Raw genomic sequence first — 15,551 nt, 5'->3', positions numbered from 1 at the left:
TGCGTCTGTGGTAGTGTCAGTGATCCTGATGTCTGTTGTTGCAGGTGTGGCTCAGGTGCTCAACAGGCTGGATGGTAACCAGTTTGATGATGCAGACCAGAGACTGTTCGAGGTAGGACTTTTGTTTTGCGTGGTGTGCGTAGGTGCTGCATGTGTGTGCGTGTGTGTGTGTGAACAAGTTGTTTGTCTGTTATGACGTCAAACATGTCTCCCTGTTTCGGTGTGCCGTGACCTTGGGAGTGTAACAACAGTGTGGTGTGTTTCAGGCCTTTGTGATCTTCTGTGGCCTTGGCATCAACAACACCATCATGTACGACCAGGTGAAGAAGTCCTGGGCCAAACAGTCCGTGGCGCTCGACGTAAGCACCAACCTTTTTATAGCACTTAAAGGGGGGCTGAACGCACCAATTCTGCATGTGTTTTTCTGCTGCTCCTTAAGAAGAATACGATTTGGATCTTGGGGGTGTGGTTTGATGTGCCTGTGTTATATTCGCTTATCGTACCCTGGAAGTTACTGTTGGTTGTCACTCTTGAGACACCATAGCAACCTTACAGCCACCACCACTTCCTCAAAATAGTCAGAACTAATTTAAGATAAATCAAACAATCTGTAATTAATTTTGAGGTTTTTGCAGAGGAGGTCTTAGTCACCCAATTGTACATCTAGCTAAAGTGTTTGGTGCAGTATTTCTCAAGTTAAAACATTTGCATGAAAAACAAGTCAGTGCGCTTTAGGGAGTAAATCGAGCCAGCTGCTGCTGGTTGCGCTCAGGACTGATTTCTGAGAACATGTCTACTACTTCATCAGCAGCAATCTGTCAAACTATTTTAAATAAAGCACAAGCTAGACACTGTTTATCAGTCCCGAAAATCACTAGCTAGCTAGCTGATTTCCATCTCTGTGTTTGTCAATGAAGCTAGCTAGTAGTAGCTAGCAGGCACATTAGGCAGGCAGGCCAGTTTAGCTAAATCAGAAAAAAATTCTCATATGGAATAGCTTTAATTTCTCAGAACTAGAATAGACTGATGAGTTTCAGAAGAAAGGTCTTTGTTTCTGGCCATTTCGTGCCTGTGATCGAACCCACAAATGCTGATGCTCCAGGTACTCATCTAGTCTAAAGAAGGACAGTTGTATTGCTTCTTTAATCAGGACAACAGTTATCAGCTGTGCTAACATAATTGCAAAATGGTTTTCTAATCAATTTGCCTTTTAAAATGATAAACTTGGATTAGCTAACACAATTTGCCATTGGAACACAGGAGTGATGGTTGCTCATAATGGGCCTCTGTACGCCTATGTAGATATTCCATTAAAAACCAGCCATTTCCAGCTACAAAAGTCATTTACAACATTAACAATGTCTACACTGTACTTCTGATCAATTTGATGTTATTTTAATGGACAAAAAATGTGCTTCTTTCAAAAAAAATTCTAAGTGACCCCAAACTTTGGAACGGTAGTGTATGTCACGCCTGCTCCCACTCCCCCTCTCTGGCACTCGAGGGCGTCAGGCTGCCATTCATTACGCACACCTCTCACCATCATTACGCGCATTAGTGTGTTATTGGACTCACCTGGACCCCTTCACTTTCTTGATTGCCCCCTCTATATCTGTCTGTTCCTCAGTTTGATCCATGAGTCAGCATTCATGTCGCTTTGTTTCCCCTGTCCAGACACTGTCTGTGTTTTGTTTCTTGTCCGTTATTTATTAAATGTTCACTCCCTGTACTTGCTTCTCTTCTCCCAGTGTCTGTCCTGACAGAATGTTGATATCAATGTTGGGAGTTTTTTTCGTTTTTGTTTTGGTTGGTGATGTTGAGTGCAGCTGCCGAAGGAACCGGGGATGCCTCAGCTGGCTCGTCGGGCTTCCATGCCTTAGCTGGCTTGAGAGGTTTTCTTGCCTTGGTTGGCTCGGCAGGCTCCCATCCCACGTCATGCTTCAGCCGGCTCGTCAGGCTCCCATGCCTCAGCCGGCTCGTCAGGCTCCCATGCCTCAGCCGGCTCGTCAGGCTCCCATGCCTCAGCTGGCTCGGCAGGCTCCCACGCCTCAGCCGACTCGGCAGACTCCCACGCCTCAACGGGCTCGGCAGGCTCCCATCCCACGTCATGCCTCAGCCGGCTCGTTGGGCTCCAATGCCTTGGCCGGCCCATCAGGCTCGCCCAGGTGGGATGCCCGGGTGGCGCCCCTGGGGGGGGTTCTGTCACGCCGGGACTGCCCATCATTAAGTACACCTGTCACCATCATTATGTGCATCAGCACTTCATTGGACTCACCTGGACTCCTTCACTTTGTTGATTGCCCCTTCTATATCTGTCTGTTCCCTCAGAGTCATCCCGTGTCAGCATTAATGTTGTTATGTTTCCCCTGTCCAGACGCTGTCCGTGTTTTGTTTCTTGTCTGTTATTGATTAAATGTTCACTCCCTGTACTTGCTTCTCGTCTCCCAGCGTCTGTCCTTACAACATAGGCTGTTTTCAACCAGAGTTGTTTTTTGCGTTCAGTTGCTCTTTAAACAAAATATATTGTGGCAGTGGTATCCTGAATGGTTTCTCGTCAAATCATATTTATTGTGTATAATGACCAAAATTACAGCAGGATTGATTTTTGAATGAATGAATTTGGTCTACGTTTAGTCTATCCAATTTGGTTCCAGTAGTAGATGTCCAGTGTGGATATTGGGATACTGTGCTGTTGTTTTAGTGTGGCAACACATTTGGGTGGGCAGTTGGCCTACTAAAATGGACTGTACTGCAGGGCTCTGGTGTGTGGTGCTCTCACTGTGGCTGCGAGTGGGGTCTGACTCAGACAGTCCACTGACACCATCAGGAAAGCTCTCCCATGCTGGCTACAGTGCCACTCTCATTTTCTCTTTTCTTCCCTTCTTCTCTTTCCTCTCTGTCCTGGTTTCCTCTCTCCCACTCTCCTTTTCTCTTCTCTTCCCTTCTTCTCTTTCCTGGTTTCCTCTCTCCCACTCTCCTTTTCTCTTCTCTTCCCATCTTCTCTTTTCTGGTTTCCTCTCTCCCACTCTCCCTTTCTCTTCTACTCTTTCCTCTCTGTCCTGGTTTCCTCTCTCCCACTCTCCTTTTCTCTTCTCTTCCCTTCTTCTCTCTCCTCTCTGTCCTGGTTTCCTCTCTCCCACTCTCCTTTTCTCTTCTCTTCTACTCTTTCCTCTCTGTCCTGGTTTCCTCTCTCCCACTCTGCTTTTCTCTGTCCTGGTTTCCTCTCTCCCACTCTCCCTTTCTCTTTTCTTCCCTTCTTCTCTTTCCTCTCGGTCCTGGTTTCCTCTCTCCCACTCTCCTTTTCTCTTATCTTCCCCTCTTCTCTTTCCTGGTTTCCTCTCTCCCACTCTCCCTTTCTCTTCTACTCTTTCCTCTCTGTCCTGGTTTCCTCTCTCCCACTCTCCTTTTCTCTTCTCTTCCCATCTTCTCTTTCCTCTCTGTCCTGGTTTCCTCTCTCCCACTCTCCTTTTCTCTTCTCTTCCCTTCTTCTCTTTCCTCTCTGTCCTGGTTTCCTCTCTCCCACTCTCCTTTTCTCTTCTTCTCTTTCCTCTCTGTCCTGGTTTCCTCTCTCCCACTCTCCTTTTCTCTTCTCTTCTCTTCTACTCTTTCCTCTCTGTCCTGGTTTCCTCTCTCCCACTCTCCCTTTCTCTTTTCTTCCCTTCTTCTCTTTCCTCTCTGTCCTGGTTTCCTCTCTCCCACTCTCCTTTTCTCTTATCTTCCCGTCTTCTCTTTCCTGGTTTCCTCTCTCCCACTCTCCCTTTCTCTTCTACTCGTTCCCCTCTGTCCTGGTTTCCTCTCTCCCACTCTCCTTTTCTCTTCTCTTCCCTTCTACTCTTTCCTCTCTGTCCTGGTTTCCTCTCTCCCACTCTCCCTTTCTCTTTTCTTCCCTTATTCTCTTTCCTCTCTGTCCTGGTTTCCTCTCTCCCACTCTCCTTTTCTCTTATCTTCCCGTCTTCTCTTTCCTGGTTTCCTCTCTCCCACTCTCCCTTTCTCTTCTACTCGTTCCCCTCTGTCCTGGTTGTCTCTCTCCCACTCTCCTTTTCTCTTCTCTTTCCTCTCTGTTCTGGTTTCCTCTCTTCCACTCTCCTTTTCTCTGTCCTGGTTTCCTCTCTCACACTCTCTTTTTCTTTCTTCTGTTATAGTGGACTCAGTGCCTCCTTTTATTTAATTTATTTAAACCTTTATTTAACTAGGCAAGTTAGTTAATAATAACAAATTCTTATTTTACAATGACGGCCTATCCCGGCCACACCCTCCCCTAACCCGGACGACGCTGGGCCAATTGTGCACCGCCCTGTGGGAATCCCGATCACGGCCGGTTGTGATACAGCCCGGGATCGAACCAGGGACTATAGCAACACCTCTAGCACTGTGATGCAGTGCCTTAGACCGCTGCACCACTCAGGAGTTTTTAGTGTCATAGTTCTACATAATATTTCTGCATCAGTGAGCATCAATGGATCCCTGTTTGTAGTCTGCACTTCACAAAGGGCCATATTGATTTTTAAAGAGAGATCGTGAAAAGCAATCCCTTATCTGATCAATAATAAGGCATGCAACACTGATCAGCTTCTTCTATGTTTTTTTGTGAGAGAGAGGACAGTGCTCTCAAGTGGGCTGTGCAGGTCGACAGGAAGGAAGCCTGGGATAGAGCATAGTGAAGAGCGGCATAGGAAGGAATGGCTATGGGGAAAATACGAGCGTGGAGATGCATTGCCTCTGGCAGCAATGAATAAACATGAGCTCTCTTGATCAAATAAGGAACTGCAAGGCTGCTGCGCAAGGTATTTCTCAGAGGAGATGGGGGGAGCAAAGGGAATGACATCGGGGCTGACATCTCTGTTCCCCCAGCATTCCTCAGCATGGAGGGTTCAGAGCTTTAGGGGCAGATCACAATTTACTGTGGGGAGGATCTGAATAAATGGGTTGGATGGATGGCTTCGATAGTCCAGCAATCGAATTACAAGTCATTCATATGCTAATAATCCAAATATTCTGCTTAGAAAGATCTTGCACTGCTACCCTCAGCATTCACTATTCTTATAGGAGGTCAGAACAAGAAATGGAACCCGAATTTATCCTTTCTGTGTGTGGAAAGAAATATTCTGATGCATGGATACACCTACAGGCGGGAACGACAGACTGCAAAATAAGTCCTCCTGCAAGTGCACTGAATATGATGTTTTTTCGAATGGTGAGGTCGCATAACCCTCACCGATGGGGTTATCTCCAAGTTATCTGAAGAACACAAGAAAGACCATGTTTCCCATAGGTATGTCTTGTTTGTTGTTTAACAAAGTAATGGCCGTCTTCTTCTTATGATTACAGCATGCCCAAGGCCAATAACATGGTTGCTAATCTTCTTCTATCTTTTTTTTTCTTTCTTTCAGAATTATGGAAGTGCTATGATGCTGTCCTGCAAGACTTGGTGGAGACCAATAACAGAGTTGAGGGCTGGCATCGTAAAATGTAGGCAACTCTTGGCACATAGAGGCATTGCAACGACAGCAGCAAAGAGGTGAAATGAGAAGGGAGCAGTAACTTGCTGGCGTTCCACCGCCATGGCAACGACCCCGCTACCGCAAGCAACAGAAGGGTCTGAAGTCACCGGTTGAGGAGTATACGACTCAATAGCTGGAGTCTTCCCCGAAGACAAAAATTAGCACCTAGCCTACTTGGACACTTGTTCGTGACACTTATCAATTTCAAACCTTTCAACAGCTCCAAAATCCTTATCAGACCAGAACACAAAGCACATTCTTGGACGATTTGTTCATGAACTTGTTTTTACGGAAGAGCATTGTTATGTAACCTACTATTATTTTTGGCTTTCTTGAAATAAATATTTTAGGCCCACTTGTTTTTGCCCATTAATTTTTTGTATTTTGCTAAGCCTTTTATAGTGAATGATTGGTGCTAATGGATGGTGTAAAAACAAGATAAAACTAAATCCATACTTTGAAACCAAAATACATTGTAACCATATGAACTAATTTATATACAATATTCTGCCCATTTGAACTAATGTATATAGGTCTAGCCTACAATATTCTGCCCATATGAACTAATGTATATAGGTCTAGCCTACAATATTCTGCCCATATGAACTAATGTATATAGGTCTAGCCTACAATATTCTGCCCATATGAACTAATGTATATAGGTCTAGCCTACAATATTCTGCCCATATGAACTAATGTATATAGGTCTAGCCTACAATATTCTGCCCATATGAACTAATGTATATAGGTGTAGCCTACAATATTCTGCCCAAATGAACTAATGTATATAGGCCTAGCCTACAATATTCTGCCCATATGAACTAATGTATAAGCCTAGCCTACAATATTCTGCCCATATGAACTAATGTATATAGGTCTAGCCTACAATATTTTGCCCATATGAACTAATGCATATACAACATTTGTCGCCATATGTGACTTAATGAATAGCAGTAAACATGCAGTGCCTGCCCATATGAACGAATGTAACTAATAGGTTCTACAATATTTATAGCCATTCATAATTTAATGAAAAGCAGTAAACATTGTTTGGCATGATTTAATAACAGACTCATAAACAGAATCACGCAATAGGCTACAGCTCACTTCACAGCTTCCCCTGTGCTTCACAGCTTTCCCGGGAAACTCTATGTATTGTAGCCTCACCCGGGCGAAAGATCAACTTCTTCTGCAGTGTTTGCGGTAAAATATTGCATGTTGCGGTGGTGCAACATGTACGTGTAGAACTGTCCATTAAAGCTTACTTACTACAAGCGCTATGCAGACATAAGACAGAGTGTTGCAATGTCGTTTTTCGTCACACAAGGGGCGGCTCCTTGTAATAGTTATCTGTTAGGGAATCCCTACTCTGTGAAGTTTACAAAACGTAGTCCACTATGTTCGCAACTGATTGTAGTTTAGGGAACAGAAAACGATATTGGGATCAAACGTTTCTTTTTTTGTGTGGTATTTTGGGGGTAATGTTTCAAACGATACAAAACATGCAAAAGACAACATACAGAGGAACACAATCATCAATGACATCACACCTGCCTAGACCCACCTGTTCTCACACCTATCTCCAGTGCCTGCACTACTCTCTGTCAAATGTTTCATCGATGAGAAACTTAGCAGAATGTTGACCAAAATCCATCACCCTCCATCTTCTCCCACTTCCAGCCACTGGGCTTCCGCTCATCACCATATTTGGTGGTGAGTGGAAATGCCAACCGGATGATTCAGATTTATTCTTCCGGTGAAACATCTGCCTCATTGTTCTATCTATGCTACTATTAGCAAAGGAATGCGACTCTTCTTTATTTTTCACAAAATGAAAAGACAAAAATCAAATATTTTGCTATCACACCCTTGTGAACGGGAGTGGGACTGGCGAGGACATCATGTTCTCAAAAGGTGTCCGCTACTCCAGAAATCAGACTCCACCCACATGCACGCAGGCACATAGATCAACGGCGTGAAGCTTGTAGTAACTGTTGTGGAAATTCCCCACTAAGGACTCAAACTCAATGTAAATGAATCAATCTTTAGTATCACGGTGGGAGAAGTTCACAAACTCAATCCAAGCTTTGATCAAAACTCTGAAGCGGCCGTTCCCTTTCAGTTCTCTTCTACTGCAACACAAACAACAAACAACATATAAGCATGATTTACATTATTCATCATTAACGTTGGTTCTGACTGACACCTCACAAGGCTTTTTCTCTCAATGCTGGGACCTTGAAACGGAGATACTCCTTTTGGTTCCCAGAACAGTGTTCTGGGCGTGCTGCCAATTGGTCTGAGGAGGAGGTCACAGTCACCTGCACAAACCAAGATAGAGTGAGAGGAGATGCTGTTTACAATTCAAGGCTTAGCTCATCAGACAATAACATTTTCCATCACATAACCTTTAGAGCAGATTGAGGTGGTCAGTCATTGACACCAAAGGTTTTTCCTATTTGGTCCCCAGGCATAGCTTAGCAGAAGGGCCCCATAAATAACCTTTGTTAAAGTCCTTTTAAGACCTATTAAGTATTACTGACTTTGACTGTCCTAAGTGTAGTGAGCATGACTTGATATCTATAGCCAGTGTTATGAATATGAAATACTGTATGTAAAATATACTGTATGTGCTTCCAGTGGTGTAAAGTACTTAGGTAAAAATACTTTAAAGTACTACTTAAGTAGTTTTTTTTGTGGTATCTGTACTTTACTATTTATTTTTTTGACAACTTTTTGAAAATTATATACTTTTGACTCAATACATTTTCCCTGACACCCTAAAGTACTTACATTTTGAATGCTTAGCAGGACAGGAAAGTGGTCCAATTCATGCACGCATCAAGAGAACATCCCTGGGCATCCCCACTGCCTCTGCTCTGGCGGACTCACTAAACACAAATGCTTCGTTCGTAAATTATGTCTGAGTGTTGGAGTGTCCCCCTGGCTATTAATAAATAAATACAAATAAGAAAATTGTGCCGTCTGGTTTGCTTAATTTAAGTAATTATAAATTATTAATACATTTACTTTTGATACTTAAGTACAGTATATTTTAGCAATTACATTGACTTTTGATACTAAAAATAAATACTTTTAGACTTCTACATAATTCATATTTTACTAGGTGACTTTCACTTTTACTTGAGTCATTTTCTATTGAGGTATCGTTACTTTTACTCAAGTATGACAATCGGGTACTTTTTTCACCACTGTGTTCTCTATTCTTTTGCAGGTTCTGTCATACCATGCAACCTGTTCCAAGACTGAGGTCGACAAATTCAAGGTATTAGGTCTTATTCTTATATGAGAGAGAAAGTGTGTGTGTGTGTGTGTGTGTGTGTGTGTGTGTGTGTGTGTGTGTGTTTTTTGTGTGCATGGTGTGCTATTAGCGTGCTAACACTCATTGAGACAGACTATAGCAGACTATAGCTATAGCATTCACTGGTTGAAGTTGAAGTAACTTTTGAGTGTAATGGAGTTGACTGGTGACTTTGACATGAATATATATCATTCACAACAATGGTACTGGAGCTATAATACAGTTATAAAAAACTCTGTGTGTTGTTATTACTTGAATTATTTTACTATAATTGGGCAACTCAACCGGCTGGTTGAGATGTTTGTGATGCATTATCTATTAAAGCTTAAGTAAAGCAAACAAACATTCTTCATTTATGGCTTATACTGATGCTAAATACACATATTTTGCAGAATAATAATAATATTATATATATACCGAACAAAAGACTGTGAATTGTGGGGAAAACCCCACTTGTAGTTCATCGCCCAGAGTAATATGTTTTTTTTTCAATTAAGAAATAACTTTCGGAATGAAGCTTTGGCACGCATTACCTTCCAATGTAAAATGAGAAATCATTAATGGTACTACATGATAGGAATAGATTGATGGCTTCTCCTCACGGACCTCATTTTCCAATTGCTTCCCTGGACTGCAGTGTGGTGCAAGGCAGCGTGCTGTATATACAGGTCGGGGCAGTACTCCTTCAAGTCCCACATGAAAACAACTAATTGTGGTATTTGGAATGAATTAGTCAATCAATAGCCAATCACTTTCATTGCATTATTTAGACAGTAATAGAGCGTGCCTCTGGAACCAATCCGAGAAAAAAAAAACATTCTCAGAACTGTGTGATGTGTTAAATGTCTTTCTTGCTCTTTGATATGGGGCTTGTCCCGGTGGCCATTAGCACTGAGCATCAGCCGTGCAATGTGACATCTGTCAGATCTCCAGCCCCCTCACCACATGCAGGCACAGCACAGTGCTTAGCAGCACCCATCCTGTCTTTCCCCCGTTTCATAACTGGCCTACATACAGAACCTCAGTAAACACACTCTACCCCAGATTCCAGAGAATTGTAAATGTCACCGGCGAAAGAAAAAAAAACTTGGCTAGAATTCATAACCTAAGGCGCTGAATTAGCCCGACGCACCTGCTGACCTGAAAGACAAACGGTTCCTAGAAAAGGTGGGCTTTCCTGGCTGCTCTGCTGTGTTCTCTTGGTGGAAGTAGGCCTGGATGGTACTTCTGCTGTGTCCTCTACCCGCAGCCCCAGGGATTGGGGAAGGAGAACAGCAACACCTTCATATTCTGAGATGTTACCTTATCCCCCTTAGAAAGAAAGACCAATGGCACATGTAATCCAATAAGACAACAACTTCAATTCTCAGTCTTTCTGAGCAATTATGCTTTGGTTTTCATTCATGTGGATTGAAGTCTTGGGATAATTAAATTGGTTTAGGTGTGTTTCTGTGTTAGTATTATAGGTTAAATATAGAATACTACCACAATTTGTTAATGAGCTCACAGGAAGATAACAACAATGAATTCCACTGGTGATACTTTCTCATTAATTGTCAACCCTTTCTAAACACGAGCTCTCAGAGTCCTCATTAGCAACTCTCCATATGTTGAATTTTCAGTGTCTCAAAATCGCACGACCCCCCTCTCTCTCTCTCTCTCTTCTTTCCATAACCCAGGCTGCTAACATCCCCCTTGTTTGCGAGCTTGGCATCGATAAGCTTTCCTTTGATGATTTCTCTCTGGATGTGGACGCCATGATAACCGCAGCCCTCAGGATGTTTATGGAGCTGGGCATGGTGCAGAAGTTCAAGATCGACTACGAGGTGAGAGCGGCTCTGACCCAATGCTCTGTCAGAGCCCGCTATTCTATCAAATATGCAGTGTGGTATTTACACAGTAGCTTTTTCCACATGGTAAAATACAATTACTGAATGGTTTTCAACAGGAAATACCTACTACTACTACTACTTCTGCTACTGCTGCCACACACAGGTAACTGCCAAAATAAAGGAAACAAATGCACCTTGGCATAGATTCTACAAGTGTCTGGAACTCTATCGGAGGAATGCGACACCATTCTTCCATGAGAAATTCCATAATTTGGTGTTTTGTTGATGGTGGTGGAAAACGCTGTCTCAGGCAACGCCCCATAATCTGTTCAATTGGGTTGAGATCTGGTGGCTGAGACGGCCATAGCATATGGTTTACATCGTTTTCATGCTCATCAAACCATTTAGTGACCATTAGTGCCCCGTGGATGGGGGCATTGTCATGCTATGGGGGCATAGCCATGGTAGCCAAAATAATTGCGTGCCCAGCATTTTTATACATGACCCTAAGCATGATGGGATGTGTGGAAGCATCTGCTTTTAATACACTTTGTATCCCTCATTTACTCAAGTGTTTCCATTATTTTGGCAGTTACCTGTAGCTTCACAATAGGAAGTGTGTGTTTGTTAACAACAGCAGTGGAAACACTGCTATGGCAGGTTAGATTGAGGCCGCGATTCAATACGATTGCGGATTTGTACAATGCGCCATTAAAGACATTTCCGATTGAGCCTACATTTGCAGCGTAAATGATGTCTTTAAAACGTACATTGCCGACAAAGGGCGATAGGATTGAATCCCGGCCTGAATGTGAGAGCTGACGCACCAGCCTACTGTCTGCTGACGGACCCTGTTCTGTCCATCCCTCTTGTGCCCCTGACTCTCTACAGACTCTGTGCAGATGGCTGCTGACGGTCAGGAAGAACTACCGCATGGTGCTGTACCACAACTGGAGGCATGCCTTCAACGTCTGCCAGTGCATGTTCGCCATACTAACGGTGAATATGGAGAACGCACAGGGAGTCTAGCATTAGCCTATCATTAGCCTAAACAGAGACTGTACAAATACACCACACGTGCCCCAACACATGTGGACACTGACTAATGCGCACCAACTGCTTCATCTTCTGTCCATTGTTCTCCATCTTCCTCGCGCTCCTTCTCAATATTTTTGATGTAACCAAGCACAGCTTTATGCATGTCCCATCTGAATTGATTGTGCCAAGAGGGAGATTAAATAGTTGTGTGTAAGCCATTTAGAGCCCAGGAGTGCTGTGTTTCAATAAGTAACCCAGACCTACAGTACACTACTACTAACTGTTGACCCCATAGCGACCTAACTCCAATTTACATATGTTGTTTACTTCCTCGCCATGCTCATCCTACCTACAGTGTGTGTGTGTGTTTTAGTTTATGTTTGTGTGTGTGTGGGTTTATGTTTACTTGTGTGTGTGGCCCCTGAGTGACGTCCTGTCCCTGCTGTGTCCCTATAGACGGCAGGCTTCCAAGAGACCCTGACGGAGATTGAGATCCTGGCTCTTATAGTGGGCTGTGTCTGTCACGACCTGGACCACAGAGGAACCAACAACGCCTTCCAGGCCAAGTGAGTGACCCTGTCCGTAGACACACGCACGCTTGCAGGCACACATGCACAAGCACTCTAGTGATGCGTGGGTCAGTTGTTTATTTACCCACACCCCGCCCATAACTGATAATAATCTATCCGCAACCGGCAAGCTATATATGATAAAGTGAAAATCTGAGGCCGCACCCAACCCTAACCCGCAAAAATAGTCAATGCTCTGTGCAGTCAGAGATGCCAGAAATATTTTGTTACGGTGGCTGTAGGATTTATTTTTTAAAGATTAATTTACATCGCCCTATATTTCTGCTTATAATTTCTGACATTTGGTAGTCAACTTGTCTAGAATTAGATACATCTCTTCTGTCATTACTTGTTGCCCTAGAAGAAGACTACATTTCCAAATTACATCAGTTTGACCTGTTTTAAGGGAATTACAAGCTGTGAAAACAGCCCAACATGTTTCTGAGACGATTTCAGTTCGGCTTGGATGCATATTTTATGTGGTGGAAATACTATCAGCTTTTATGACGCTGATAAAGATAGCACATTTACAGACGGTCCCTAACCACGTATTCATTATCTCAAGATGCTGAAAGAAATAAATCACAAATCATTTCTCCACTCCTGTTCCCTAGTAAACATGTATATTTGGTGTATAATTTTAATGTAAAAACTGCTTAATTCACCAGGAGTTTATATTATGTTAGGCTATGTGAGAGGTTATAGACCATTGGCAGTCAGTGCTGTTGCACACTCTTGCCTGCATCTAGCTGATCTAGGGTGTAATCATTAGTCCAACAGTTGCAAACAAGAGTTTATATTGGACAAATTCAGGTATGTTTATCCCCGTTTTGTTCCGTTTGCTTCCATTTAGGAAAAGTTTTTCAGCAGAATTGGTGGAATGAATACATCCCTGATCACAAGCAAATGTTGTATTCCTTCTCTCATCTATGTGCTCTCCTCCTCTCACCTTTTCCCCTCGCTTGTGGACTTCAGTGCACAACGCAGCTGTCTGTGTTACCATATTAGCTAAAGTAGCGTCATAGTCAACATAGCTAGTAGAACTAACACACTAGTAAACCTTCTTCAGTTATGCAGTACAGTATACAGCCAGTATGCAGTTACACCAGCGGGCTCCAGTGGCAATAAATTACCTTGACGGAAGAGTTCCAGTGTTGGATAGTCATGGCCAGCTAGCTAACATAGCATCCGTCTGTTTGAGACGTGTATTTGAGTAAGCTAAACTAGCTAGATGCATTTGATAGCTTAGTAAGTGAAAATGAAAAAAAAAAAAAAATCTCTCTCCACATTTTATGCACTGCAGTGCTAGCTAGCTGTAGCTTATGCTTTCAGTACTAGATTCATTCTCTGATCCTTTGATTGGGTGGACAACATCTCAGTTCATGCTGCAAAAGCTCTGTTAGGTTGGCGGATGTCCCCTGGAAGTTGTCATAATTACAGTGTAAGTCTATGGAAGGGGGTGAGAATCATGAGCCTCATAGGTTTTGTATTGAAGTCAATGTACCCAGAGGAGGACAGAAGCTAGCTGTCCTCCAGCGACAGCATGGTGCTACTGTAGATCTTCATTACAGAACGGTGTGTTTTAATCAATTATTTGGTGACGTGAAAATATTTTGTATAGTTATTATCTAACTTTTTAAGCGTTTCACTAAGGAGGATGGTCCTCCATTTCCTCCTCTGTGGATCCTCCACTGTTATAGACAGTACAGTTCCCTTGACGTGCCATATTTGAAGTCCCAGTTTTGTGACTGTCAAATTTGAACGGGGCCTCACAATCATCACACATAAGATCGTTCTCAAACATTAGGCTACTGTTCTGGCCCTCCCTTGTCTTTATCTTCAACTCTCCATTTCACAACTTTTCTCAAACGGAATTCACCTCCAACCTTTTTGCCTCAGTGGATCGGCGTTAACCTTTCTACCCAAGTTTCCAAAAGCATTTGGTAATTGTTGTGTATTTGGCTCGCGTACAGTTAGACCTTAAAGCTTAGGCTTACGCACTAACGCCAGATAAAAATAATGAAAGAAAAAAACTCAATGTAGTCTATCAGTATTAGTTGCACAATAATTATACATTCATGGATTCTCTCTATGAGTCAACCCACCCATCACTAACACACACACACACTCTGTGCTCTGCTAGCCCACCTGCAACAATCTGTTGTAATCCAGCCCAGCTCAACTAGAGTGGAGAAACAAACTGCATAAGATGTACATAGGAGTCTGTTTGAGGGAGAGAGAGCGAGAGAGAGAGAGAGAGAGAGAGAGAGAGGATAGAGAGTTTAAACGCGGCTGGGGTGGAGAGCACAATTAGAGCCGCAGGAAAAACAACTGTTGAATCTAGTGGATCTGCCCACACACCGCAGTCACCATCGGGAGCCCATGTGTCATTTTGACCCATTGGCCCAGAATGATTCCAGATGGTGAACACGGAAGGTTTTCCCTCCACAGACTCTGATATTAGCTTCACTTGCTGCAATATTGAGCTGCTGTGAGAACATGTTGACAGTAGACTGTGGAGTGGTTTACTGGAGAGACTTAGAGAGGTCTCAATGGAGGATCCTCTCTCTTCCAGTGTTTCTGTTGTGCTTTGCCTGTTTAACTCTTTCTCTCGCTATGTATCCCCCTTTCTCTCTTTGACTTTCTCAGGACAGGTTCAGCCTTGTCTCTGCTGTATGGAACCTCAGCTACTCTCGAGCATCACCACTTCAACCACGCCGTAATGATCCTGCAGAGTGAGGTGAGCTCCATCACTGTGTCGCTACTGACAGACTACAAACATCATTTTGTGCAGGATTACAAAAAGCCACGTTCTCAGCGCGAGAAGCAATCAGAATAGACAAATATCACGCCCCCCCCCAAAAAAATCAATGTCATTACAAAAACAATAATTGGTTTAGAGAGACGTTTTAAGCAAGCGACTGATTTTAGTGTGGTCAGACAGACTGGTGGTAATTAGCTGTGTTTTGATGGTGTCTGCTGAAACAAGAGCCAGCCAGCAGGGCTCCAATAGACTCGTTATCACGACGCTGACGACACAGTAAGCTGACAAATGTTTGCTGTGACTAGCATAATGGTTTCTGTTGATACAGTGTCTGAATTACTGCCATGGTCATTAGCATATCATTGAGCAGTGCGTCTAATTGAAGGGGAAAAGAACGAGCGCACGGATTCAGTCCACCAACCAGAGCAGGAACCATTAATTAAAACGGAACGTCTCGACGAACGAACGCCACTCTCTCCGTTATCAGTCTTTCCCTCTCTCTCTCTCTCTCTCTCTCTCTCTCTC

The 15,551-nt window shown here is 43.3% G+C and overlaps 1 protein-coding gene across 1 annotated transcript in view; it reads left to right on the top strand.

Annotated features, from left to right (window-relative positions):
- Positions 1-15,551, top strand: part of LOC139406036 (phosphodiesterase 11a) — a 52,979-nt gene that overhangs the window by 22,318 nt on the left and 15,110 nt on the right. The window contains exons 8-14 of the mRNA XM_071148500.1: positions 45-112; positions 267-359; positions 8,737-8,787; positions 10,503-10,649; positions 11,547-11,654; positions 12,150-12,259; positions 14,912-15,002. Coding sequence (XP_071004601.1) covers positions 45-112; positions 267-359; positions 8,737-8,787; positions 10,503-10,649; positions 11,547-11,654; positions 12,150-12,259; positions 14,912-15,002 — 668 coding nt within the window. The remainder of the gene's footprint in view (positions 1-44; positions 113-266; positions 360-8,736; positions 8,788-10,502; positions 10,650-11,546; positions 11,655-12,149; positions 12,260-14,911; positions 15,003-15,551) is intronic.

The sequence above is a fragment of the Oncorhynchus clarkii genome, chromosome 3 (genome assembly GCF_045791955.1).
Source record: "Oncorhynchus clarkii lewisi isolate Uvic-CL-2024 chromosome 3, UVic_Ocla_1.0, whole genome shotgun sequence".
Classification (NCBI taxonomy): Eukaryota; Metazoa; Chordata; class Actinopteri; order Salmoniformes; family Salmonidae; genus Oncorhynchus; species Oncorhynchus clarkii.
Note: the sequence above shows the minus strand (reverse complement) of the source record. Positions and strands in the feature narration are given on the sequence as shown.